This window comes from Scyliorhinus canicula, chromosome 6 (assembly GCF_902713615.1).
Source record: "Scyliorhinus canicula chromosome 6, sScyCan1.1, whole genome shotgun sequence".
Classification (NCBI taxonomy): domain Eukaryota; kingdom Metazoa; phylum Chordata; class Chondrichthyes; order Carcharhiniformes; family Scyliorhinidae; genus Scyliorhinus; species Scyliorhinus canicula.
Genome location: NC_052151.1, coordinates 210223617 through 210251177, shown reverse-complemented (window position 1 = coordinate 210251177; position 27561 = coordinate 210223617). Strand labels below are relative to the sequence as shown.

At 48.0% G+C, this 27561-nt stretch overlaps 1 protein-coding gene across 4 annotated transcripts in view; it reads left to right on the top strand.

Annotated features, from left to right (window-relative positions):
- The first annotated feature begins 2078 nt into the window (after window positions 1-2078).
- LOC119967847 (NACHT, LRR and PYD domains-containing protein 3-like) overlaps window positions 2079-27561 on the top strand; it is a 30605-nt gene continuing 5122 nt past the window's right edge. Inside the window, exons 1-7 of one of the 4 annotated variants that reach the window (XM_038800892.1) lie at window positions 2079-2180; window positions 4058-4233; window positions 9627-9793; window positions 12643-12814; window positions 12918-12980; window positions 22533-24270; window positions 27434-27520. In XM_038800892.1, coding sequence (XP_038656820.1) covers window positions 4215-4233; window positions 9627-9793; window positions 12643-12814; window positions 12918-12980; window positions 22533-24270; window positions 27434-27520 — 2246 coding nt within the window. In that variant the 5' untranslated portion in view covers window positions 2079-2180; window positions 4058-4214. Of the gene's footprint in view, window positions 2181-4057; window positions 4366-9626; window positions 9794-12642; window positions 12815-12917; window positions 12981-22532; window positions 24271-27433; window positions 27521-27561 lie in introns of those variants that run through there. The other 3 variants (XM_038800891.1, XM_038800894.1, XM_038800893.1) reach the window with 3 other exon arrangements.

Here is a 27561-nt window from a genome sequence, read left to right as displayed (position 1 = left end):
TTGCTTTCTCCAGTTTCGGACACAGCTTTCTCCGACACCAAACAGGTTTTCAGCTTTAACATTGTTGCTTTGTTCCGCTTCGGCAACAACTTGCAGTTTCAATTTGGCTGTATATTTCTTCGCTGATCTTTTCTCCATTTTTGCTAAGGGTGGATTGTGTCACCTGTTGGGTACCGTGACTGTTTATTATCGGGTTTAGTTCCGTGATTAGAAACAGCAAAACAGCTGTTTCTCATTCGGCAGTTTTAAGCGGAAAGCTTACCCGAGTGTCAGCTGTCATGTCAAAAAAATGACTCGCATGATACATGAGGTATACTATAAAAGCATGTTTTTGGGCCGAAAAATTAGGGGTCGCATGATACGCGAGATCGAAGGATACGCGAGTATATACGGTACTTTAGGCCACCAACATATTCTTTCCATAGTTGTATTCACAGTGTTGTCCCTGGACTTTGTGAGATTGATAGATCATCTGGTTGCGATCCTGGTTCCGTCTTTAAGGGCGAGACGATCCTTTATCTCTATTTTAGCTTTCCATTTGTTAGAAGATGCTGGAAACTGAAATCAATCCCTGATTTGTTTCAAATCCTCTTCTGTGTTGGGGTCTCCATTGTTCACATTATTCATGGACGACTTGGATAATGACATAAAAAGTCATATACCATATTTGCTGATGACAAAGTTGGGTGGCATTGTCGACAGTGTAGATGACAGCATAAAATTACAAAGGGATATTGATAGACTAGGTGAATCAAAAAACCTGTGGCAGATGGATTTCAATGTAAGCAAGTGTGAGGTTATCCATTTTACACCAAGAAAGGATAGATCAGGGTACTTTCTAATATGAAGCTAGAATCAATGGATGTTCAAAGAGACCTGGGCATTCAGGTGCACATGTCTTTAAAATAACCTGAACAAGTGTAGAAACTAATTATCATAGAATTTACAGTACAGAAGGAGGCCATTCGGCCCACCGAGTCTGCACCGGCTCTTTTTGAAAGAGCACCCGACCCAAGCCCACACCTCCACCCTATCCCCATAACCCAGTAACTCCACCCAACACTAAGGGCAATTTGGCATAGTCAATTCACCTAACCTGCACATCTTTGGACTGTGGGAGGAAACCGGAGCACTCGGAGGAAACCCACGCACACACGGGGAGAACGTACAGACTCTGCACAGACAGTGACCCAAGCCGGGAATCGAACCTGGGACCCTGGAGCTGTGAAGCAATTGTGCTAACCACTATGCTACCGTGCTGCCCAATCAAGAATGTAAATAGAGTGCTAGACTTATGTAGAGGATTGGAGGATAAGACTGCAGAAATTATGCTGCTGCTTTACAAACCCCTGGTTAGACCCTGCTCTGAGTACTGTGAGCAGTTCTGGGCACCACACCTTGGGAAGGATATTTTGGCCTTGGGAGTGCAAATAGGTTTACAAGAATGATACCTGGTCTTCAGGGGTTAAGTTATGAGGAGAAATTATACAAATTAGGCCTGTTTTCTCTAAAATTTAGAAGGTTAAGGGGTGATATTATCAAAGTCTTCAAGATGCTAACAGAAAAAGACAGGATATATAAAGATCAATTGTTTCCACTGGTTGGAGTTTCTAGAACTAGGGGACATATAAAATTAGGACCAGACCATTCAGGAGAGATGTTAGGAAGCAGTTTTTCACTCTAAGGGTGGTGGAGATTTGGAGCTCTCTTTCACAAACGGCAATTGATGCTAGATCAGTTATGAATTTTAAATCTGAGCAAGATCAATTTTTGGTAAGCAAAGGTATTGAAGGATAGGGGTCAAAATTATTGGTGAGAGAGGATATAATGAGGGGAAAACATCCAGTGGCGACCATGTGGGTGGAACTGAGGAACAGTAAAGGATCTAAAACTAATTGGTGTTGTGTAAAGAACATTATGTAAAGGTGTGTAAGGATTCATTAATATCGCCATGACATTTGGGGATTGTAAAGTTTTGAAATATATCCTAAAGTTATCATTGTGCATCACTTCACCTAAAGTTAACGTTCTCCTTCTTTTAATATTTACATCTCATCCTTCTATTGATATTATACCTAATACAGAGTATCAGAATCTGCGAATTCCTGTCAATATCATGGCTGAAGTTTCAAATGAGGGAGAAGATCCAACATCTTCAAGAAGATTGAGAATGGACATGGGTAGGTTCGCAAAATACTTTAAAATATAATTTCTGCCTTGACAGAGGAACCTTAAGAATCTGCAAGCCCACACAGGGAGAGGGAACAGGACAGGGACTGAGTAAAAAGACTGAGGGAGTGACCATCTAGAGGGTCATCACAGTCACAAGTGGAGGGAGTCTAATAGGTATATGGGACTGTGAGGTGGACAGAGGCAGTGAATCAGAACAGGGTCTTTCTGAGCAACAGTGGAACATAAGGGATCAGGAGACCATCTTGTGTGGGATGGGGGTGAAAGATAGGAGAGTCAAGGGTATAGGAGGGTGAAAGTGGTTGGAGATGACCTTGTTGGGGAAATAGTCAGACTCTACTACAACGCTTGGCAGATCACAAATGGAAAGTTAACTCCCTGGTGGAGTGTAGAACATCCTAGAACTCGTGGGATCATCTCTGGGTAGGAATGTGGACTGTACAATGTTCAGAAGTAGTAACACAGAAGCATGTTTATAGTGGGTATGTTAAGACTGAGGCACTGGAGTGAAAAACAGACCACTGGTTTGTGATGTCTGGATTGTTCTGTAATGGGTCGACGAAGGAGGAAAATGAGGCTTGTCAATGTCTAGCTGCAGGGCTGGAGCAGGAGTGGCATTTCTCAGTTTTAGGTTCAGGAGAAAGGGCAGGGAATGGCTGTGATATGAACCCAGCAAGAACCATGGTTTGACAGGAAAGATGAATGGAGAAGTGAGAATGGAAAATTCATCCATCATTCAAAATAGTTGCAGAAGTAAACCATTCGGCCCCTTGAGCCTGCTTTGTCATTCGATAAGATCATGGTCTGTTTGTGTTTTGAATTCCACACTCGCATCTATCTGTTTAATGCCTGTTCGTGTCTATTTTATTGTGTTGACTGGTGAACAGTTGCTGTTGGGTTTGATATTTGAATGTTATTAAGAATGTGAATAAGATGGGCGTTTATGACATTTTCTGGTCGGAAGTCACTCGCCTAATGATGAAGTTAGCTAACAAAAGCAGTGAGGGAGGGTTTACTGCAGCTCTTCACAAACAGTTTGTGAATATGAGCTTAGATTGTACACTGAGTGGGGTTTGGTTCATTGAGGTTAGGTGGATTGGCCATGCTAAATTGCCCGTAGTGTCCTAATAAAAGTAAGGTTAAGGGGGGGTTGTTGGGTTACGGGTATAGGGTGGATACGTGGGTTTGAGTAGGGTGATCATGGCTCGGCACAACATTGAGGGCCGAAGGGCCTGTTCTGTGCTGTACTGTTCTATGTTCTATGTTCTATGAGGTTTAGGGATAGGATATTGTTTCTTAGTGTTACGAAGGGACATTATTACGGTGGGGAGGGTAGGGCCAATTGGCTGGCAGTGTTTGTGAGTCCTTTCTGTTTTTGTCGAGTTGTATGACTTGGCTACAGTGCCATCTTGGGTGGGTTTCTTCAGTTTATTTCCGAGATCCCTTGCCTGGTATTCCTCCTTAGAAATGGCTGACTCCGGGTTGAGTAGTTGTGGGAGACCACCAATTTGTTTGGTCCTGTTTCAGGTCTGAATGGCCCAGTAAAGCGGCCTAGGGCTTTTGCCCATCTTAAAAATCTAAACTCTGGAATTGTTTTCTTACAGTAAACCCACTGCATATAAAGGACCAGGCAAGGTTTTGTAAGAATTCCATTGGACATGTCTTCCACTCCAGTTTTAACAGTAGGGCCAGAGGCACGGCAATCGTAATTCATAAAAGCATACAATTGTCTTTCTCTCGGGTTGTAGCTGACCCTAATGATTGCTAGACCTGTGGTGTTTTCTGCACCCAAACAGCAAAGTGTGTTCATTTTTTTTCAAATGTCCACCATGTATATTCTTGAATTGACTTTTCTATTTTTGATAAGGCCCTTCTCCCTTCAGTGGTCACAACTGACTGAGCGACAGGTTTCAAAACACTTCGACAGGCATCGGACAGAGATGATGACCTCACTAAGGAGTGGGTGATTGAGACCCTTGCCCTAATGAAAGAAGACTTTGGCGGTGTGGGAGCAAGGAGAGAAGATGGAAGGGGGTGGAGGAGGTATTGTCGCAACACAGCGGACAGTCACCTTGATGAGTGCGGAGCTGTGGAGGGTGGTGGATAGTGACAAGAGCGCTGAGAGCCAAGATGGATGACCTGGAGAACAGGTCACAAAGGGAGAACTTAAGGAATGTGAGTGTGCCGGAGGGGCTAGAACGCCAGAGACCCACAGAGCATTTCTCAGATGTTCACAAGTTAATGGGGGACGAGAAGGAACCTTCCCACTCCGAATTGGACAGAGCCCACCGGTCACTTTGGCCGAAACCAAAACCGAATGAACCACTGAGAGCTGTGATCGGCTGCTTTCACTTTTTAAAATATAAATTTCAAGGACTCAATTCTTTTTTTTCCAAATAAGGGACATTTTAGCGTGGCCAATTTATCTACCCTGCACATCTTTGGGTTGTGGGGGTGAGAGCCACGCAGGCACGGGGAGAATGAGCAAACTCCACATGGACAGTGACCTGGGGCTGGGATCGAATCCAGGTACTCGCTGCTGTGAGGCAGTAGTGCTAAACACTCTGCCACCGTGACGCCCATATCATCCGCTTTCACAATTATTAGGTAAATGAGAAGGTGCTGAGTTGGGCGGAGCTGAAACGGGAGGTGAAGTACGATGGTATACGTATATACCAGGATCTTGCAACAGAGCTGGCGATAAACTGCTGGACTTTGGTTGGAATAAGGCGGCCTTGTTTCAACGCAATATGTGGTTTGGTGTGGTCTGCCCAGTGAAGTTGAGGGTCACTCGTAACTGCAGGGACGACAACTTAGAGGTGGAGGGGACGGGGGGTGTCCCTTCCGAATTTGCTATTCTATTGTCGGGCAGTGAATGAAGAGAAGGTGCGGGGCTGGAGTAGGGAGCTTGACGGCCTTGTGGGTGTGGATGGAGGCGGGTTCCTGCAAGTGGTTGGGATTTAGGGCACTGGCAATGGCGCTGCTACCAGTTTCCAAGGAAGTATTTCGAGAGTCCTGTAGTGGTAGCCATGTTGGAAATTCCGGCAGCACATTTAGTTGAGGGCAGGTTCTATGGTGATGCTGGTAAGAGGGAACCATCGGTTTGAGCCCGGGAGGATGGATGCGCGGTTCTGGGGATGGGAGGAGAGAGGGGTCAAGGAGATGAATGATTTGTTTTTGGAGTGGCGGTTCGCAAGCTTGGAGGTGTTGGGGGTGAAATTTGGATTCCAGCATGAAAAGGGCTTCAGCTACGGTGCAGAATTTTGTGGGGAAGGTCTTCCCGAACTTTCCGGTGGCACAGTCACCTTCGTTGCTGGAGGAGGTGGTGTCACTGATGGGGCTGGAGGGTGGGGTTGTTTTGACGATTTACAGTAGTATCATGGAGGAGGATAAGGTGTCCATGGAAGGAATTAAGGCCAAGTGGGAGGAGGATCTGGGGATGGCTTTGGAGGAGGGATGCAAGGTGCTGCGGAGAGTTATTTAGCCTGACTTTGGTCATTGATAAGATTTTAGAGTCCATTATTAATGATGGGATTGCGGAATAGTTGTAAGTGAGTGATAAGATAGGACTGAGTCAGCACGGCTTGGTCAAGGGGAGGTTATGTCTGACAGAAGTCTTTGAGGAGGTAACAAGGAAATAAGACAAAGGAGAACCAGTGGATGCGATCTATGTAGAATTCCAGGAGGCCTTTGACAAGGTGCTGTATAGGAGACTGTTAAATAAGTTAAAAGCCCATGGTGTTAAGGGGAAGATCCAGGCATGGATAGATGATTGACTGACTGGCAGAAGGCAAAGAGTGGGGATAAAGGGACATTTTCAGGTTGGCAACCAGTGAATAGTGGTGTGCCTCGGGGATCGGTTTTGGGAGCACAACTGTTCACAACATACATTAATGATCTGGAAGAAGGAACTGAAGGCACTGTTGCTACGTTTGCAGATGATACAACGATCTGTAGAGGGACAGGTAGTATTGAGGAAGCAAGGGGGCTGCAGAAGGACGGACAGGCTAGCAGAGTGGGCAATGAAGTGGCAGATGGAATACAATGTGGAAAAGTGTGAGGTTATGCACTTTGGAAGGAAGAATGGAGATATAGACTATTTTCTAAATGGGAAAATGCTTAAGAAATCAAGCACAAATGGACTTGGGAGTCCTATTTCAAGATTCTCTTAAATGACGGTTCAGTCGGCTGTTTGGAAGGCAAATGCAGTGTAAGCGGTCATGTCAAAGGGCTAGAATACAAGAGCAGAGATGTAATTCTGAGGCTGTATAAGGCCCCATTTGGAATATTGTGAGCAGTTTTGGGCCCCATATCTTAAGGAAGTGTGTTCTGACCTTGGAAAGGGTTCAGAGGACGTTCACAAAAATGATCCCTGGAACGAATAGCTTGCCATATGAGGAGTAGTTAAGGATTCTGGGTCTGTACTCATTGGGAGTTTAGAAGGATGTGTTGAAACTTACAGGATACTGAGAGGCCCAAATAGAGTGGACGTGGAGATGTTTCCACTTGAAGGAAAAACTAGAACTGGAGGGCACCGCCTCAGACTGAAAGGACAATCCTTTAAAACTGTGATGAAGAAGACTTTCTTCAGCCAGAGGGTGGTGAATCTGTGGAACCCTTTGCCGCAGAAGGCTGTGGAGGCCAACTCACTGAGTGTCTTTAAGACAGAGATAGGCAAATTCTTGATGGGGGCAGGACGGTGGCACAATGGCTAGCACTACTGCCTCACGATGCCGAGGTCCCAGGTTCGATCCTGGCTCTGGGTCTCTGTCCGTGTGGAGTTTGCACATTCTCCCTGTGTTTGCGTGGGTTTCGCCCCCACAACCCAAAGATGTGCAGGGTAAGTGGATTGGCCACGCTAAATTGCCCCTTAATTGGAAAAAATGAATTGGGTGCTCTAAATTTAAAAAAAAAAAAGATTCTTGATTAATAAGGGGATCAAGGATTATGGGAAGAAGGCAGGAGAATGGGGATGAAAAGCCTTCGGCCATGGCGGAGCAGACTTGATGAGCCGAATGGCCTATTTCTGCTCCTATGTCTTATGGTCTTAAACTAAATGTGGGGTAAGAGCAAATGTTTTCCAGTGAATCCACCGACTAGAGAAACTCAACATCATTCCCGTTTCGCCTCCTGACACCAGTTTCCATTACTTGGGGGTCCATATAACCCATAATTGGGACTCACTTCACAAATTAAATTACTCAAAATGCTCATCAGTAATGTCAAAGTGGATCTGCAGTGTAGCCTCTCTATGTCTGGGCAGGAAGGATCCAAACAATCAATTTTTCTTTCAATGTGTCCCTATTTTTTTGTTAAAATCATTTTTTATTAAGGTCAACAAAGTGATTCCTGCTTTTATTTGTGCGGATAAAAGCCCCAGAGTCCACAGTGCTTTACTCCAGACAGACCGGATCGGGAGGATTGGCCCTCTATAATCATTTGTTTTACTGTTGGGGCTGCCAACATTCAAAAGATCCTGCAATGGCTCAGCGACCCTGACTCGGTTTGGGCAAAATGGAAGCACGCTCATGCATCGCCTCCTCTCCCCATGTTATAATTACTGCACCGCTGCCTTTCTCCCCTGCGGGATCATCTTCAAGTCCTCTGGTGATTTCCTACCTCAGGATTTGGAAGCAGTTTCAGCAACATTTCAAATTTCTCCATGTCTTCTTTAGCCCCTATTTGTAATAATCACCACTTTTTGCCTTTGGGTTTGGACCTGTCGTTTAAGTCTTGGAAGGTCAAGGGACTTGTGGATTTTGGGAATCTATTCGTAGAGAGCAGATTTGCCAGTTTTGAGGAGCTGGCTGACAAATGTCATCTGCCTTCTAACCTCATTTTCGTTACTTTCAAATCCTGTCAGACATTTCCTTTCGCCCCACTCCCCTCCTTGCTAAGGAAGGTTTTCCCCTTGGCACAGCCTGATGATTGGTCTATTTCCAATCTATATGGCCTTATCATTTTGTAAGATCCAGTCCCTTTAGATGAAGTGGGGGAGGGAACTGCATCCTGTGCTTACTGATGCTTGGAAGGAAGCCCTCTACAGGGTGAACTCCACTTCCTCCTGAGTCTAATATAGTTTAAAGTACTATCCAGAGCGCATTGGACCAAGACGAGGATGAGTGGGTTTTTCAGGGTTTAGAAGACCAGTGTGATAAATGCTTGCTTGCACCAGCTAGCCATACTCACCGGTTTTGGTCTTGTCCCAAACTTGCTAGCTTTTGGGTTTCATTTTTTAATACGATGTTGGAGATTTTTCGGATGGTTCTAGTCCTACATCCACCAGTCGCCATAACTGGGGTCTTGGACTCACTGGCATTTCACTGTGGGGTAGGGGTGGATGTTCTCACCTTTGCTACTTTGGTAGCCAGAGGTGAATATCGCTTTGCTGGAGGTCTCCCACACCGCCTCGTGCTTCTGCCTGGTTGGGTGATCTGATGTCTTTTCTACACTTGGAGAAAGTTAAGTATACCATCAGGGGGTCAGTGGGGCGATTTTTATCTGAGGTGGCAACCATTTAGCTCCTTTTTGAAAGGTAGACACAGTCAGCTTTTCGGAGTTTAATTTTATGTTGGAGTTCAGTTTTATGTTACAATTTTGATGAAAGATTTGTGTGTAACTTTTGTCTTTGTACTTTTCTATCTTTGCTGTTTGTGTTTAAAATATTATGTTTATAAAATTTCAGTGAATACATTTTTAAAAAAATTAAAAAGAAAAGGGGGGGAAAGGGGCGTCACGGTGATGTAGTGGTTATCACTGCTGCCTCTCGCCCCCGAGGATCCGAGTTCAATCCAGACCCAGGGTCACTGTTCACCTGGGGTTTGCACATTCTCCCTGTGTCTGTGTGGGTCTCACCCCCACAAACCCAAAGATGTGCAGGCTAGGTGGATTGGCCACGCTAAATTGCCCCTTAATTGGAAAAAAATGAATTGGGTACTCTAAATTTATTTTTAAAAATATATGGGGCCTCAGTGGGGAATGTGTGGCTGAGGCAGCACTTAGTCCTGTTTCCTGCACTGAGGAACCCTGCTCGCCTCGACTCTTCAGTACAGGGAGGGGTTGGGATGCCATTTTTAAATGACGTCTCGGCCCACGGACACCCTTCAGATGTATTAGATACCCCTGAGCACCCTGGGGCCTCCGATCCCCTGGGAGACCCCCACGAGTGCCGTTCGATCAGGTCCCAATGTAAAGGGGATAGATGCCCTTAATATGCAGATTTGCCAAAAAGTGATCCCGCACACAATGGGCGGGCTTCACAACGTGACGTCTCGCGAGATCGCAAGGTGTGGCAAGCTGGGTAGATCCTGGGAGCGGGGTCTCCTGGCATTAACCAGCCACGTCGTGCCAAGGCGCGCTGCTTTTTAGGTGCAGCGGACCAATAGATCACACCCACCCACCCAGTGTGTTTGGTTTTCTCCATTTTGTGTTCACAGATCCGAGCTCTGCCAATATTGATTTCATAATGAAGTGTGATGACTACCAGCTATTCCAGTTGACAAAATTCTACCGGGACAGACTGGAACAGGCAATTGAAGAAGGGGTGGATGGAGTCAACTCATTGTTAACATATGAGTGGATTTTCAGTGGACAAGAACATCGGGTAAGTGGGAGAGACATAGGATGAGTTTGTTTCAAACATTATAGAACTTGCAAGATTAATAAACAAAGGAGGAGAAAAAAACAGGTGTTGTCCAGATCATCTTATAACATACAAGGAGTCACATGCTGCAGTGATAATGGAGCTGTTGACGATCAATCTCCAGGAATGAATCCCAGACTCCTCTGCTACTATTCCTGGGTATATCCTATCGCAGTAGATGGATCCACCAGAGATGACAGTCCAGTGGTATTTGGTACAGGGAGAGTCCTAAATATTGAACTGGACCACATGAAATCTCATGGCATGAGACCAAAGATAGACAATAAAATGTCCTTCTGATTACTGCTCTCTTTTAATTGATGAATATGGACTCCTCCATGTTTAATGGGGCTTAATTTCTCCAATCAAAAGTGACTCAGCCATATGAATAAAAAGCTTTGGGATTCACCTTAATCCACTTGTCAAGGACTTTTCATGACCTCCCCCCCCCCCCCCCCCCCCCCCCCAACTTCCCGCTTAAATACCTTTTTACTTTCTTTATACTCCTCGAGGATTTTGACTGTCCCCACTGTTCTAGACCGCACAAAAGCCTACATTTTATTTTTGACAAGGTTCACAATATACCTCGTTAGCCAAGGCTCCCTGAACTTCCCACACTTATCCTTCGTTATCACAGGAACGTGACTTTACAGAATCCTAATCAACTGTCGCTTAAAGACTCCCACCACATGTCCAATGGCGATTTACCCTCCAACAGTCACACCCATTCCAAATTCTTCAATTCTTGTCTAATGTAATTTGCCTTTCTCCAGTTTAGCACCTTAACATGAGGGCTACTCTCATCCCTGTCCAAAAGTACCTGAAAACTTAAGGAATAGCGGTCACTACTCCCAAAATGTTTCCCTCCTGAAATCTTAACCACCTGTCCAGGCTGATTCCCCAATACCAGGTCCAGTACTACCCCAACCCTATTTGGGCCATCTACATATTGCATCAAGAAGCCTTCTTGGATACACCTAACAAACTCTGCCCCATCCAAGCCGCTAGCACCAAGTGAGTCCCAGTCAATTTAGAGGAAATTAAAATCTCCTACCACAAAAACCCTGTTACTTTTGCACCTATCCAAAATCTCTCTACCTATCTACTCCTCTATCTCTCGCTAGCAGTTGGGGGCGGGGCTGTAATAAACGCCCAACTTTGTGATTGCCCCCTTCCTGTTCCTGAGCTCTACCCAGATTGTCTTATTGTATGAATCCTCCGAGGTGTCCTCATAAAGATTATAGCAGTACAGCTATAATATTTTCCTTAACCAGTAATGCTACACCCCCACCCCTTTTACATCCTCCGCTATCTCTCCAGAAGCATCTATATCCTCCAACGATCAACTGCCAATCCTGCCCTTTAACCTAGTTTCTGTGATAGCCACAACATCATCGAGCACTTTTACTAAGTTCATCTGCTTTACATTCTGTCGTTGAAACAAATGCACTTCAAACCATTGCGTTTGAGCAGACAGGGTGATGTTGTTCTCTTACTTTTGTTCTTTATTTCCCCTTCAATTATTACACCTTCTGAGCTAACGCGCTGGTTCCCACCCTCCTGCCATACTAGTTTAAATCCTCCCGAGTAACTCTAGCAACCTCCCAGCCAGGATATTGGTGCCTATGTCGTTAGCACCTATGTATACTACAACCTCTGGCTGTTCACCCTCCCCCCTTCAGGATGTCCTGTGTTCGTTCAGAGACATCCTTAACCCTGGCACCAGTTAGGAAACATACCATCCTTGAGTCTCCTTCATGTCCACAGAAGCACCTATCTGTGCCCCTTACTATCGCTCTCCTGTATTTTGTCCTCCCCTGCTGAGCAACAGAGCCATTTGTGGTGCCACTGTTCTGGCTGCTGTTGTTTTCCCCTGAGAGGCTACCCAAACAGTATCCAAAATGGTATTCTGTCTGCTTGCACCTTGGGTGTGACTACGTCTCTATAACTCCTATCTATTTCCGCCACCTGCATGCTCTTAAGTGCATCCAACTGCTGCTCCAACAGAACCACACAGTCTGTGAGGAGTTGCTTTCTGCAGATGTCGTCGACCGGAATGCTGGAAGCGTCATGGATTGCCCGCATGTCACAGTTGGAGCACTGCACCCTGCTGAGTGACATTTAAGCACTAGTTAATTAATTTAAAATAAATACTTAAATTATTGTTATATTAAGTTACAATTAACTATATGGTCCCTGGCGCTAGTTTGTACTGTAAAATTAAATGCAAAATACTAATCTCGGCCCTCTGGTTTCGTTACTCTTTACCTAGTTCATTAATTAGTTTTAATTAATTTTTTTAATGTTTTATTTCAAATTTAAGACAGATTCCCTACTAGCCAATCGGGTCACAGCTTTACTGTGATGTCACTTGCCCTTTTTTTCCCTCCCCAATTTGAAGTAACAGACACAAATACCACTTACCTTCCCAGACTGCACTCTGGATTTCTCCTGCTCCGCTCCTGATGTGAAGGACTTGCCTGTCTGACCTGCTGCTCACCAATCAGCTTTCTCCCTTGTAGTCACTTGCATACAGCAGGGCAAGGCCACTCACTGGAAATTTGAGTGCAGCAAATCAAGGGATAAAAGGCGCCTCTTCCCACCCAGCTTCAAATTCCCAGCTCCCAAACTTACTGGATGTCTCTCACTGGGAGTGAGCTTTGAATCCCCTTCTTCAAAAGGCCTGAAATGACTCAGACACCTGGCAACTTTAGTTCAAAAAAACTTGGAAATCTCATCATTGAGTACATGCTTTCCTTCTCCTTCACAGTTTATTTTTCACTCTGTATATTCATTATTATTCTTTACAGAAAATCACTGAGCTTGTGGAGAAGGGAAACCGGACAGACAGTTCCAAACTTCTCATAAATCTGGTGATGGAGAAAGGCACTAAGGCTCGAAGGGTGATGTGGGAATCCTTTGTGAAAATTCGTCATGGGGTCCCAAAGTTGGACAAAATACTGCAAGAAATACAGGAACTTGGTACGGTAAAATCACAGTGAATTGAATTTCAGATTCAAACACTGCAAATATTACTGTAATATTGAGCAGATCTGATTTCATGGAAGTTAATTTATTTCAACAGGATCTGATCCATTTGATTACATGAATATTAGAAGAGGATCTGAATTACCCAGTCACCTTAAAGGTAAGAAATGAAATGGAGATTTAAAATAATTTAACTTTGGAGAATCTGAATGATTGACTGGAGCATTTGTTTAAGATGTTGTGTCAGATTCTGACTTGTGACCGCATGTAGGTCACACCGTAGGTGGCTCCTGCTAGAGTATCTGGTTTTTGGACTTATTATTATTGGACTTATTTATTTTCTCACATGCAAGCTTTTGATTTTTTCTTCTATCTAGTTTGAAAAGCTGGACCTCTATTTTTCTGATGCCTTAGAGGGGTACTTAGTGAATAAGCTGGTGTGGGAATTATCAGGACGGTGCGAGATGTTGAAGACCCAGAAGGGCGCTGGAAAGAAGGGGGCGAGCAGTCCGCTGTCGAGTGAGTTGGTGACTCCGACAGAAAGGAAGATGGTGGAGGTTGGGTCACTGGGTGGGGCAGTTCCCCTCATAATGGAAACTCTGACCGAGGTGATGGCGGGGGAGTTTGAGAGGCAGTTCGTCAAGCACATGGAGGAGCTGCGGAGGGAGATGATGGCTGCAATGAAACAGTGGGTGGAGGAGGCTATTGCCCCAGAAAAGGTGACGGCGATGAAGACGTCGGTCGAGGTGTGGGAGCAAGGAGAGAAGCTGAAGGGGGTGGAGGGGACTCTGTCGCAGCATAGCGACCAGTTCAGCATGATGGATGAGGAACTGTGGAGGGTGGCGGAGGACAACAAAGAGCTCAAAGCTGAGGTAGAGGACCTGGAGAAGAAGTCGAGGCGGCAAAATCTGCGGTTGTGGGCTTGCCTGAGGGGGCCGATGGCTCTGGGCCGACAGAGTACTTTGCAAAGATGCTGGGAGAGTTGGTAGGGGAGGGGGAAGAACTCTACCGTTATGAGTTGGACGGGGCACATCGAGTGCTCAGGCAGAAGCTGAAAGCTAATGAGCCACCAAGGGCGGTCATAATCAGCTTCCATAAGTTCTATGTGAATGAGAAGATCTTGAGTTGGGCGAAGCAGCAGCGAGAGGTGAAGTGGGAAGGTGTGGGAATACAATTATACCAAAACTTGATGGCTAAGTAGGCGAATCAGACAGGTGAAGGCGGCACTTGAGGCTTGGAGTGGTCTATGCCAGTGTTTTTCAAACTTTTTTTTCCGGGGACCCATTTCTACCAACTGGCTAACCTTTGCGGCCCACGCCGGCCGACCTTTGCGGCCCACGCCGTGCAATCCATCATTTTCTCTTGCCTTGTTTGTTGCTGACAAAAATGGAAAAAATGGTTTTGGGTCCCTTTGGCCCTCCCGAACTTGGAAAATAATGCTGCGACCAGATTTTTAAAAATGCGGCTGCACTGCGCATGCGTCCCCAATCATTGGAGCGCATGCGCATAGGTTTGCGCATGCGCACCGATGATTGGGCACGCATGTTCCTGGCCCATTTTGAAGGACGCTCGCAGCCGACATTATTAAAAGCCGGCTGTTGCGTGTGGATTTGCGTGATCGGGAGGGCCGCGACGGATGGCTCCGAGACCCTCCCGACACCTGCCCACGATCCACCCGCGGGTCACGCCCCCCGAGTTTGACAATGCCTGGTCTATGCTGTAAAGTTGAGAGTGACGCACAACTCCGAGGGATTTCTATTTTGAGTCGGGGGAGGCCTTCGTGAAGACTGAAGGACTGGGACTGAGTTGAGAGATGGGACTGGGACTTGGTTTGAGGGGTGGAGATTGTGCTTTAGTCTTTTTCTCATTTTGTATTTCACAGGGGTGGGTTATTTGATTTTCTTTTTCTTTTGAATGGGGGAGTGTAGTTTCCCTTTGTTTATAGTTGTTTACATGTGCACTGTGTTTTGGATTTGTCTTTATTTGGGGGTGCGGTTTTGCTCTGGCCTTTAATGTGGGGAATTGGTGGGGTGAGGGGGCCGGGCCCGGTTATTGAGGAAAGGAATGGGAGGAGGGGGACTCTGGCAGGGATCTCCGCACTAGCAAGCGAAGGTTAGCTAGTGAGTGGGAGTGTGGTGGGTGGGGGGGGGAGGTGCCAAGCTTGTTGGAGCCTGGTCAAGCAGGTTTCGATGAGCCTGGGAGGTGTGAAGGGTGGGGATCAATACTGGAAGAGGTGTTTGCAAGAAGACGTCGATGGAGGGATTCTGGGAGGGTCGACGATAACGAACGGGTTGGGTGGATCAGGCCAGAGGGGCAGGCCTGTGGTTATGATGATGGCGGATAGGAGGGGTGGGAGGGGGTGAGAGACCCCCGGTCAGAATAGTGACATGGAATGTGGAAGGGGACCAGTGAAGAGATTGAGCGTCTTTGCACATGAAGAGTTTTAAGACCGACGTAATGCTGCAGGAGACCCTTTTGAGGGTGAAGGATCAGTTGATGCTTAGGACAAGGTGTATTCAAAGATTGATTTTTTTGTGGTGGGAAAGGCACTATTGTCTGGGATTAAGAGGTCAGAGTACTCTGCAATTGTGATTTCGGGTCAAGTTCCTCACTGAATGGATGTGGTTTTGGAGAAGGTGGTAGCCCAGAGGCCGGGATGGAAAATGGATGTGGGATTATTAGTGGACCAGAGCTTCTGTGACAAGATTGGGAAGGTGATTGAGGAGTATATGTTATTTACTTGCTCGTGGGAGGTAATTTGGGTGGCTCAGAAGTGGGTAGTGAGGTGGGAGGTGATCTCGTTTAAAACCAAGCTGGACAGGGAGGAGAGGGAGGAACGGCACCGACTGATAGAAAAGATTGTGGAGGTGGGGGACCCGGGGCTGCTGGCAAAGAGGAAGGAGTTGTAGGAGAGTTTCAACCTATTGTCCACGGGGAAAATGGTGCGTCAGTAGAGAAGGACGAGGGGGGCTGTCTTGAGTATGGGAGGAAGGCAGGACGTATGTTGGCTGGTCAGTTCCAGAGGGAGGCTGCGGCGAAGGTCATAGTTTGGGGACGGGACAAGGCGGGCGAGTCGGTGGTGGCTCTGGTGCAGACCAAGTATTTGTTGAATTTATAGGGACCTGTGTAGTTTTGAACCGCCGGAGGAGGAGTGGGACAAGAGGGAATTTCGAGATAGCTGGAGTATCTGAGGCTGGGAGAGGAGGAAAGGGCAAGGTAGCAGGAGCTGGTGGGGGAGCAGAGGCGAAGGTGACGATTGGGAGGATGCGTCCAGGGAAGGCGGTGGGACCCGTGGTGTTCCCGGTCGAATTTTGTAAAAAATTGAGGGACAGATTTGGCACCATTGATGGTGGGAGTGTTCGAGGACGCTATGGTACGGTGTCTTGCCGCAAACAATGGAGAAGGCTTTCATCTCATTGAAGAAGGACAAGGATCCGGTGGAGTGTGGATCGTATAGGCCAATATCTCTGCTGAATGTGGACGCCAAGGTACTGGCCAGAGTGTTGGCATTAAGGTTGGAAGGATGTCTCCCAAATGTGATTGGGGAAGACCAGATGGGGTTTGTGAAGGGAAGACCATGTTCACGAATGTGAGGAGATTGTTGAATATGATGCTTTCTCCGACGGAGGGAAGGGAGACTGAGGTGGTGGTGGCATTGGATGCAGAAAAGGGGTACTGGAGAGATTCAGGATTGGGCGAAAGCTTGTAGCGTGGGTGCAGCTGCTGTATAAGGAGCCGATGGCAAGTGTGTCCGCACACAACACAAATTTGCATTACACCGGGGTATGAGGCAGAGGTGCCCCATGTTCCCCCTTCCGTTTACCCCAGCTATAGAGCCCTTGGCCATTGCGCTTAAGAGCTTGTGGAAAGGGATAAAAGGGGGAGGCGGGTGGAGGAAAATGGGGAAATGGGGTGTCCCTATATTTTTTGAAATAAATTTTGAGTATCCAATTCATTTTTTCCAATTAAGGGGCAATTTAGCGTGGCCAATCCACCTAGCCTGCACATATTTGGGTTGTGGGGGCGAAACCCATGCAATCACGGGGAGAATGTGTGAAAACTCCACACGGACAGTGACCAAGACCCGGGATCGAACCTGGGACCTCGGCGCCATGAGTCTGCAGGGCTAACCCAGTGCGTCACCGTGCTGCCCTGGGTGTCCCTATATGACGATGATCTGCTGCTGTATATTTCTGAGCCGAGCACATCGATGGGGAGTATAATGGAGTTGCTTCAAAGATTCGGGACATTTTCGACGTGTAAACTAGTATTTTGCGGTCTCGGTCTTCCCACCGGGAGTCAGAGTGTGGGTAAGGGGCTGCTGTTCCGTCTGGACACGCTGACTACTTCCCTGGGGCCAGCCGGAGCGGCGCTGTTACCAGCACCCGCAGCCCCAACCACCCCCCCCACAAGCCCCCCTCTATCTTCATCCACAGAGAACCCCCCCACCTTGCTCCAGCCCCACCTCCATCTTCACCCACAGAGCACCCCCCCCACCTTGCTCCAGCCCCACCTCCATCTTCACTCACAGAGCACCCCCCCACCTTGCTCCAGCCCCACCTCCATCTTCACCCACAGAGCACCCCCCCCACCTTGCTCCAGCCCCACCTCCATCTTCAACCACAGAGCACCCCCCCCACCTTGCTCCAGCCCCACCTCCATCTTCACCCACAGAGCACCCCCGCACCTTGCTCCAGCCCCACCTCCATCTTCACCCACAGAGCACCCCCCCCACCTTGCTCCAGTCCCACCTCCATCTTCACCCACAGAGCACCCCCCCCCCACCTTGCTCCAGCCCCACCTCCATCTTCATCTTCAGAGCACCCCCCCACCTTGCTCCAGCCCCACCTCCATCTTCATCTTCAGAGCATCCCCCGACCTTACTCCAGTCCCACTTCTATCTTCACCCACAGAACACCCCACCTTGCTCCAGCCCCACCTCCATCTTCACTCACAGAGCACCCCCCCCACCTTGCTCCAGCCCCACCTCCATCTTCCCCCACAGTGCAGCCCCCCCCCCCACCTTGCTCCAGCCCCATCTCCATCTTCACCCACAGAGCATCCCCCACCCCCACCTTGCTCCAAACCCGCACCTTCTGTGAATTCGCCACCCAATAATAATATAGCAAGTTTGGGAGGCCACGCCCCTCCCTGCTCCGCCTGCTTAGGAAGTTCAATTTCACTAGTTTGGTGGGGAGGGTGAAGGCTGATTTGTCAAGATGGGACAATCTCATTCTGTCGTTGGCGGGCCGGATACAGGTAGTTAAAATGAATGTTTTGCCACGATTCCTGTTTTTATTCCAATGTCTGCCGCTCTTTTTGCCGAAGTCTATCTTCAGGAGGCTGATGTCCTCGTTTGTTTGGGGAGGGAAGGATTAGGAGGGTGATACTGCAGAAGGGACGGGGACGAGGCGGAGAGCTGCTGGCCTACCAAACATGCTGTATTATTATTGGGTGGTGCATGCAGAGAAGGTGCGGGGCTGGAGCAAGGACGGGGCGTGCTCTGTGGGTGAAGATGGATGTGGGCTCTTGTGGGGGTGGGGGGGGGCGCGCGGTTGTGGGAGCTGGTAACAGCACCGCTTCCGCTGGTCCCAAGTAAGTAGTCGGTGAGTCCAGTGGTGGTAGCCACGTTGAAGATTTGGAGGCAGTTTGGACAGCAATTTAAGCTGGTGGCCAGGTCACGAGGGATACAGATTAGGGGAATCACTGATTTGAGCTGTGGAGGATGCATGCGAGGTTTCGTGGATGGGATGGGAGGGGGATTAAGGAAATGAAGGATTTGTTCTTGGGGGAATGATTTGCAAGTTTGGAGGGGTTTGGCGAGAAGTATGAAGATTTGAGGTATATGCAGGTGCGGGACTTTGCGAGAAATGTTTTCCCAATCTCCCCAATAGCGGCGGTCTATGATATCTCATACAGACCAGCCAGGACGCCGTTAACTCTATGAATCATAATGCAAACCTGTGTGTGCACGATCGCTCTGGGCTCACCGCAAGGGACACAGCCTTGAGCCAGATGTTTAGGGTTTCCTGTCCCCGAGAAACCATTCCTCTCATAAACAAATCAGATGCTCAGCAGGAAGATTCCATGAGGTCAATCAAGCCAATCCCACACTGGAACGGCTCAAGCGAGATGGTTAAACAGTTCTTCCTGCTGCCTCCCACTCCTCCATCCTGCCACACCAGTATAGGAAAATGTTCCGTGTGATAGTTCCATGTCCTCGTAACCCTCGATTCCTTTACTGATCAAGAATCTATCTATCTCGGCCTTCAATATATACAAGGACTGCCCCACAGCTCTCTGTGGCAAGGAGTTCCAAAGGCGCTCAACCCTCTTGAGAGAATAAATTTATCCTCATCCCTGTCTCAAATTGGCACCCATTTATTTTGCGACTATGCCCTCTGATCCGAGACGCTCCCATGAGCGGAAACATCCTCTCAATGTTTACCCTGTCAACACCTTGAGTAAAAATGTTTTTTTTAAGTGTATGTGTTGGGATGGAAGCGAGTTGGAAAGCTGAGACTGGAAGTAAGGCAGACTCCTGCTCGCCTCCACAGTCACTTTCGCGCACACTCATTTACACTCTGTCACTCAGGCTCTCTCTCACTTGCTCTCTCACACTCAAGACACTCTCTTGCACTCACTCTCTCTCTCACACACACACACACTCCTTTTCACATTAACATTCTCTCAGACTAACTGTGAAAAACATTCTTGACTCTCACATAATCAATCTCCCCCACACAGCAGTAAATATTTCCACCCATCACTACCCCCTTGACCAGAGGCTCCACAATGGCTCGCACACATGTCTCCCAGCCAGTCTCTCCACAAATTGGTGCCAACTCTCTGCTTCCCCTGGGCCCAGATCTCTGCACTGTGCCACCTGGGCTGCGCTCTCTGGATCGCTGCTGCACCCGGCTACGTGCTCTGGATCGCAGCTGCCCCCGGCGACGCTCTCTGGATCGTTGCTGCCCCCGGCGACACTCTCTGGATCGCTGCTGCACCCGGCGGCGTTCTCTGGATCGCTGCTGCACCCGGCGACGCTCTCTGGATCGCTGCTGCCCCCAGCGGCGTTCTCTGGATCGCTGCTGCACCCGGCGACGCGCTCTGGATCGCTGCTGCCCCCGGCGACGCTCTCTGGATCGCTGCTGCCCCCGGTGACGCTCTCTGGATCGCTGCTGCCCCCGGCGACACTCTCTGGATCGCTGCTGCCCCCGCCAACGCTCTCTGGATCACTGCTCTCTCCGGGCCGAGTTCTCTGGTTCAGTGCTCTCCCCGGGCCGAGTTCTCTGGATCGCTGCTCTCTCCGGGCCGAGTTCTCTGGTTCAGTGCTCTCTCCGGGCCGAGTTCTCTGGTTCAGTGCTCTCTCCGGGCCGAGTTCTCTGGATCGCTGCTCTCTCCGGGCCGAGTTCTCTGGTTCAGTGCTCTCTCCGGGCCGAGTTCTCTGGATCGCTGCTCTCTCTGGGCCGAATTCTCTGGTTCAGTGCTCTCTCCGGGCCGAGTTCTCTGGTTCAGTGCTCTCTCCGGGCCGAGTTCTCTGGTTCAGTGCTCTCCCCGGGCCGAGTTCTCTGGTTCAGTGCTCTCCCCGGGCCGAGTTCTGTGGTTCAGTGCTCTCCCCGGGCCGAGCTCTCTGGTTCAGCGCTCTCTCCGGGCCGAGTTCTCTGGTTCAGTGCTCTCTCTGGGCCGAGTTCTCTGGTTCAGTGCTCTCCCCGGGCCGAGTTCTCTGGTTCAGTGCTCTCCCCGGGCCGAGTTCTCTGGATCGCTGCTCTCTATGGGCCGAGTTCTCTGGATCGCTGCTCTCTACGGGCCGAGTTCTCTGGATCGCTGCTCTCCCCGGGCCGAGTTCTCTGGTTCAGTGCTCTCTCCGGGCCGAGTTCTCTGGTTCAGTGCTCTCTCCGGGCCGAGTTCTCTGGTTCAGTCCTCTCTCCGGGCCAAGTTCTCTGGTTCAGCGCTCTCTCCGGGCCGAGTTCTCTGGTTCAGTGCTCTCTCCGGGCCGAGTTCTCTGGATCGCTGCTCTCTCCGGGCCAAGTTCTCTGGTTCAGTGCTCTCTCCGGGCCGAGTTCTCTGGTTCAGTGCTCTCCCCGGGCCGAGTTCTCTGGATCGCTGCTCTCTACGGGCCGAGTTCTCTGGATCGCTGCTCTCTACGAGCCGAGTTCTCTGGATCGCTGCTCTCTCCGGGCCGAGCTCTCTGGTTCAGTGCTCTCTCCGGGCCGAGTTCTCTGGTTCAGTGCTCTCTCCGGGCCGAGTTCTCTGGTTCAGTGCTCTCTCCGGTCCGAGTTCTCTGGATCGCTGCTCTCTCCGGTCCGAGTTCTCTGGATCGCTGCTCTCTCCGGGCCAAGTTCTCTGGTTCAGTGCTCTCTCCGGGCCGAGCTCTCTGGTTCAGTGCTCTCTCCGGGCCGAGCTCTCTGGTTCAGCGCTCTCTCCGGGCCGAGTTCTCTGGTTCAGTGCTCTCTCCGGGCCGAGCTCTCTGGTTCAGCGCTCTCTCCGGGCCGAGTTCTCTGGTTCAGTGCTCTCCGCGGGCCGAGTTCTCTGGTTCAGTGCTCTCCGCGGGCCGAGTTCTCTGGTTCAGTGCTCTCTCCGGGCCGAGTTCTCTGGTTCAGTGCTCTCCCTGGGCCGAGCTCTCTGGTTCAGTGCTCTCTCCGGGCCGAGTTCTCTGGTTCAGTGCTCTCTCCGGGCCGAGCTCTCTGGTTCAGCGCTCTCTCCGGGCCGAGTTCTCTGGATCGCTGCTCTCTCCGGGCCGAGTTCTCTGGTTCAGTGCTCTCTCCGGGCCGAGTTCTCTGGTTCAGTGCTCTCTCCGGGCCGAGTTCTCTGGTTCAGTGCTCTCTCCGGGCCGAGTTCTCTGGTTCAGTGCTCTCTCCGGGCCGAGCTCTCTGGTTCAGTGCTCTCTCCGGGCCGAGTTCTCTGGTTCAGTGCTCTCCGCGGGCCGAGTTCTCTGGTTCAGTGCTCTCTCCGGGCCGAGTTCTCTGGTTCAGTGCTCTCTCCGGGCCGTGCTCTCTGGTTCAGTGCTCTCTCCGGGCCGAGTTCTCTGGTTCAGTGCTCTCCGCGGGCCGAGTTCTCTGGTTCAGTGCTCTCTCCGGGCCGAGTTCTCTGGTTCAGTGCTCTCCCCGGACCACACTCGTTGACTCACTGCTCCTTTCAGGCCCCGCTCTTGGTCTCGCTTGTTTGTCTGAGCCATGCTTCTGACACACTATTTCCCTGGGCTCTGACTCCCTGCTGCTCCTGTTCGCTTTCCTCCAATCGCAGATTACTTCTCTCCCACGCTTCCTGTGGATCAGTTCAAAACTGCGCCTATTAGCAGGGCCGAACAGGCTGTAATTGGAGGCATTTCCCTTGAACAGTGTTCCTTTGCAACTTAACCTGTTTGTCGGTATTTTTAAAACTGGTTCCGGGAGCCACCCCAGTGCAATGTACTTTAGAGCATTTACTGTTGTGTAACCAGGTCGCTATTGCAAGGGCAGGTTGGAAAGTATTAACCATCACACTGAGAATATCACTTTTAAAATCTCCATATTCAGTAAATAGCTCAAACAAGTGATACTTTGAAACTTTTCTTGGTCGTTGCTCACTTTCATGCAACGTTTTCAATACCAGTTTCATTTCCTGCAGAACATGCAACTGAAACTGTAAAATGAATTTTATCTATCAACAAGATCTTATTGAGGAGCTTTTAATGTTTACGCAGCTAACACTCTTTCTGTTTTAATTGTAGATGTTCAGCAGAAACACAAGGAGACACTCCGGGAACAAACTGAAACACTGAGAGTGAACACTATCCTAATAAAGGAGAAGGTTCGGATTTCCCAGCTGGTTGATCGATACGCTGAGCTGACGGTCATTTCTACTGTTCGAGATCGGACACTTGTAGAACATGAACTGCTGGCAAGAGGCCGACACCATGAAGAGTGGAGAGAAAAACAACTCCGGAGAGAACTGGAGAAAATTCGAACTGATCAATTGTTCCAGAGCAGCTTTTCCCAGAGAAAATCCAAATCTGGGAGTTCAGCCGCAGTGAGTGGAGTCCCGGGAATTGGAAAAACAACAATGGTACAAAAAATTGTTTATGACTGGGCCACTGGGAAAATATACCCAAAGTTTCAATTTGTTTTCAGTTTTAAATTCCGGGATTTGAACAACATTAACTGCAGAATAAACCTGAGGAATCTGATACTGGATCAGTATCCTTACTTTGGGGATGTTCTGGGAGAACTCTGGAAGAATCCAGAGGGATTGCTGTTTATATTTGATAGTTTGGATGAATTCAATGACAAGATTGATTTTGCTGACAATCGGAGAAATACAGAACCTCAGTCCTTGTGCACAGATCCCGAATGCTGGTGTGAAGTTTCTGACATTGTGTACAGTTTAATACAGCACAAGCTGCTCCCAGGATGTTCAGTGCTAGTGACCAGCCGCCCCACTGCATTACATTTATTGGAAAAGGCGGAGATCAGTGTCTGGGCTGAAATCCTGGGATTTGTTGGTGATGAACGGAAGGAATATTTCAACAAGTTTTTTGACGATCAGACAGTGGCAGAAGCTGTTTTCAAACATGTGGAGGAGAACGAGATCCTGTACACCATGTGCTACAACCCTTCCTACTGCTGGATCCTCGGTCTGTCAGTGGGTCCCTTCTTTACACAAAGAGACAGGAAACAGCAGCAAGTTCCCAAGACCATCACCCAACTATATTCCTACTATATTTACAACATTCTGAAAAACCATGGCCGAGAGATTGAAAGCCCCCGTGATGTGTTTCTGAAGCTTGGTGAGATGGCCTTCACAGGAGTCTCCGAGAAGAAGATTGTGTTCAGAAATGGAGATTTGATCAAGTACAATCTGCAACCTTCCCAGTTCCTGTCTGGGTTCCTGATGGAACTTTTGGAGAGAGATGATTCTGTCCAGAGTGTGGTTTACACATTCCCACACCTCACCATCCAGGAGTTTGTAGCTGCAATCGTACAATTTCTGACTGCAGATCCCGGGGATATCGGGAAACTCCTCAATGAAGCCCACAGCGAGGAAGATGGTCGATTTGAGATATTTCTACGTTTTGTTGCTGGTCTCTCCTCCCCACAGTCAGCTCGGCCCCTGGAGGAGTTTCTGGGTCCATTTCTTCATCAAACAACCTGCCGAGTGATTGACTGGGTGAAGGAGAAGGTTGAAGAACAGATTGGAAACACAGCGACAGTAACTGGCAAAAGGAACCTCCTGAACACATTCCACTACCTGTTTGAGTCTCAGAATAAAGCACTGGCTCAGAACACAGTGGGATCCGTGGAGACACTTAGTTTTTCTGACTTGAAACTGACACCGATTGACTGTGTGGTCCTGTCTCTTATTACTGTCTCTTGTGATACAATCAAGGAGCTTGATTTGGAGAACTGTTGCATTCAGTGTGAAGGCCTCCAGCGGCTGGGGCCCATACTGCATAAATGTCAGGTGTTGAGGTAACTATTTGCAACTAACTCATGGGAAAATTGTAGAACAGTCATGGATTATGTTGTTGCTCTGTAGTGAAGGGAGACAAATAATTAATTTGAACTAGAGAGAAACAGTTTCAATGCAGGCATTAGGAATGATGTTTAGTGACAGGATCATTTTAAACTAATCCTTATGGGCAACAAATGCATGAAGTGGAGATGCCGGCGTTGGACTGGGGTGGGCACTGTAAGAAGTCTTACAATACCAGGTTAAAATCCAACAGGTTTGTTTGGAATCACCTAGCTTTTGGACCGCAGCTCCTTCAGGTGAGTGAAGATGAGGGTTCTACAAGCACATATGTAGACAAAGTCAATCATGCGAGGTGATACTTTGAATGAAAGGCTTTGCAGGTAATTAAGTCTTGTCCAGACATGCTACTGGAGAGAGGGATAATCATAGGTTAGAGAGGTGTAAATTGTCTCAAGCCAGGACAGTTGGTAGGATTTTGCAAGTCCAGGCCAGACATCTTCGGAGCCTTCAACACATTATCGATGAAGACTAACATCTTTGCAAGGTCATCCCCACACCCCCACTACTTGCCTTCAAACAACCATGCAACCTCAAACAGACCATTGTTTGCAGCAAACTACCCAGCCTTCAAGAGTACAGCAACCACAACACCACACAACCCTGCCATGGCAACCTCTGCAAGACATGCCAGATCATCAACATGGATACCACCATTACACGTGAGAACATGACCCACCAAGTACACAGTACTTTGTGTAACTTAGCCGACGTTATCCACCTCGTACGCTGCAGGAAAGGATGTCCCGAGGCGTGGTCCATTGGCGAGACCATGCAGACACTGAGACAATGGATGAACGGACATTGCGCGACAATCACCAGGCAGGAATGTTCCCTTCCAGTCGGGGAACACTTCAGCAGTCAAGGGCATTCAGCCTCTGATCTTCGGGTAAGCGTTCTCCAAGGCGGCCTTCAGCATGCGCAACGGCGCATTTAATTACATTTAAACCCCCCACCATCTGGCCCGGGCTTGCGAAATCCTACCAACTGTCCTGGCTTGAGACAATTCACACCTCTTTAACCTGTGATATCCCCCTCTCCAGTTGCATGTCTGGACCTGTAGACTTAATTACCTGCAAAGACTCGCTTTCAAAGTATCATCTTACATCATTGGCTTTGTCTTTATATGCTGTGTTTGTGTAACCTACCTCTTCACTCTCCTGATGAAGGAGCTGCACTCGACAGCTAGTGATTCCAAATAAACCTGTTGGACTTTAACCTGGTGACATAAGACTTCTTACTGTGCTAACAAATACATGTCACCTAAAAGGGTCTGACAATTTAGTTATAGTAAATTATAGTTAATATGGTTGGACATGAGAATCTAAAAATACTTGCATCCTTCTTCATTATTATCTGAAAGTATATAAATATCATGTTCAGTGTTGTCTAGATGTTCCCCCACAACCTTTACTACTTCTCTCTACTCTTGCTCATTCACATCACTAGATCCAGCAGTGCATTTTCACCTATTGGGCATCTTACATGTTGGGTTAGAAAGGAGTCCTCTTTACATTGTGGGAAATCCATTCCATTACCCCCTCACTGAACTTTATTGGTCAATTAACATCTGGAAGGCTGAAATACCTCATGATTGTTATTCTATTTTTTATGTTGCTTATTTGCCTAACTTGTATGTTTCTTCCTCAACTTCTCTTGCTCTATTAAGTGGTTTATTGACCATCCCTATTGGTGTAATCTAATTGATCCTTTGCCATCATTGATTTCCATCTACATGACTCTGTGTCTTGCTCATGGTCAACCCTTTATTTTGTAATGATATCATGTTTTCCCTAATAACTGCGGCTTCTCCATCTTTACTTTTACATTCCAAATATGCTCCACTGTGCAATGTTGAATCCTGACTCCTGATTTTGTGGTAGTCCTGCCTTGCTAATTCCTCCTATGTAGGAGACTTTGTAATGTATTACTGCCATCTGTTCTCTTGTTAAAGTATGGGTACTGCGTGCATTACTGCACAGTTCAAATCATTGTATTTACAGCTCCTATTTTATTTGAATCATCTTCCATAATTCTATTTTCTTTCCATCTTCAGTTTTTAAATTTCCTGGGCTGTTCTTTGCTATTTCATTTATATTCAGCTGGTTTTGATTTGTGTACATCTCTGCCCACTCAGATCACAAGTTTAAAATCCGTTTCTGCCTCCCAATTACGCCTTTCCAAGAGGATCCATCCTGGCTCAAGTGTGCTTAGTCAACCTCCTTCCTGTCGCAGTACTGATGCCAATGCCCTATGGCCATGAATACCTCTATCCCACACCAACTCTTTAGCTAAATGTTTGACTGTCTTTAAGCTAATTTGCATGTTATTCAGGCAATTAGCCAGAGATTATTATTATCCATGAGGTCCTGCTTTCTTTCTAATTTTGCTACTAACTCTTTCCCTCAGAATGTCTGCTTTCTGTGCCTCCCCATGTCAATTCTCCACAGCATAGACCACAGTACTTGGATTATCCCTATCTTTCCTTTCTAAATAAATCCATGGCTGCCATGAGCCTTGGGTGCCTTGACTCACACCTGATGGGTAATCTACCCAACAGGCTCTCGTTTGTGGCTACAACTGACACTATTTATCCCCCAATTAGAGAATCCAACATCATTACTAAATTTCTATTCTGTCCTTCCTGTGTTGGATACATCGAAACACGCAACCTTGGTTAGCAGTGTGCCTTTCCTCCCTTCAGTCTTTTTCCTTGTCCTCCCAGCTAATTACGCAAAATACTTAAACAGGACCAATGTCTGTGGGACTTCTTCTCGACCTGTTAGTCTCCACCACCTTGCTAATAGTTACCGCCTGTTGTTCTTGAAGCTTGGCTGACTGCATCAGTTTACAGGGACAATAAACATGAGTATTCACCAACCAATCACCTGCCTGATGTTCATTAACGTCCGCCCTTGATTTTAGCCATAGTCCTTCGTTATATGGGGAGTTGAACAAAGTGATTTGTTGTCAGTGACAGGAAAACCTGGTTAATAATTTTCTGAGATTTTTCATTGTCTCTGTCTACATCCAAGAAAGAGAGAGTTTTATCAGATCCAGGGTTTGATTCAGTTTGTTTCTCTCACTCTGTCTTGTGTCTAGACTGGGAAACAACAAACTGGGAGATCCAGGAGTGAAACTACTGTCTGTGGCTCTGAGGAATCCGGACTGTAAAATACAGAAACTGGGGTAAATATCAAACTCTGTGCGATTGTGTTTATATTAACTGG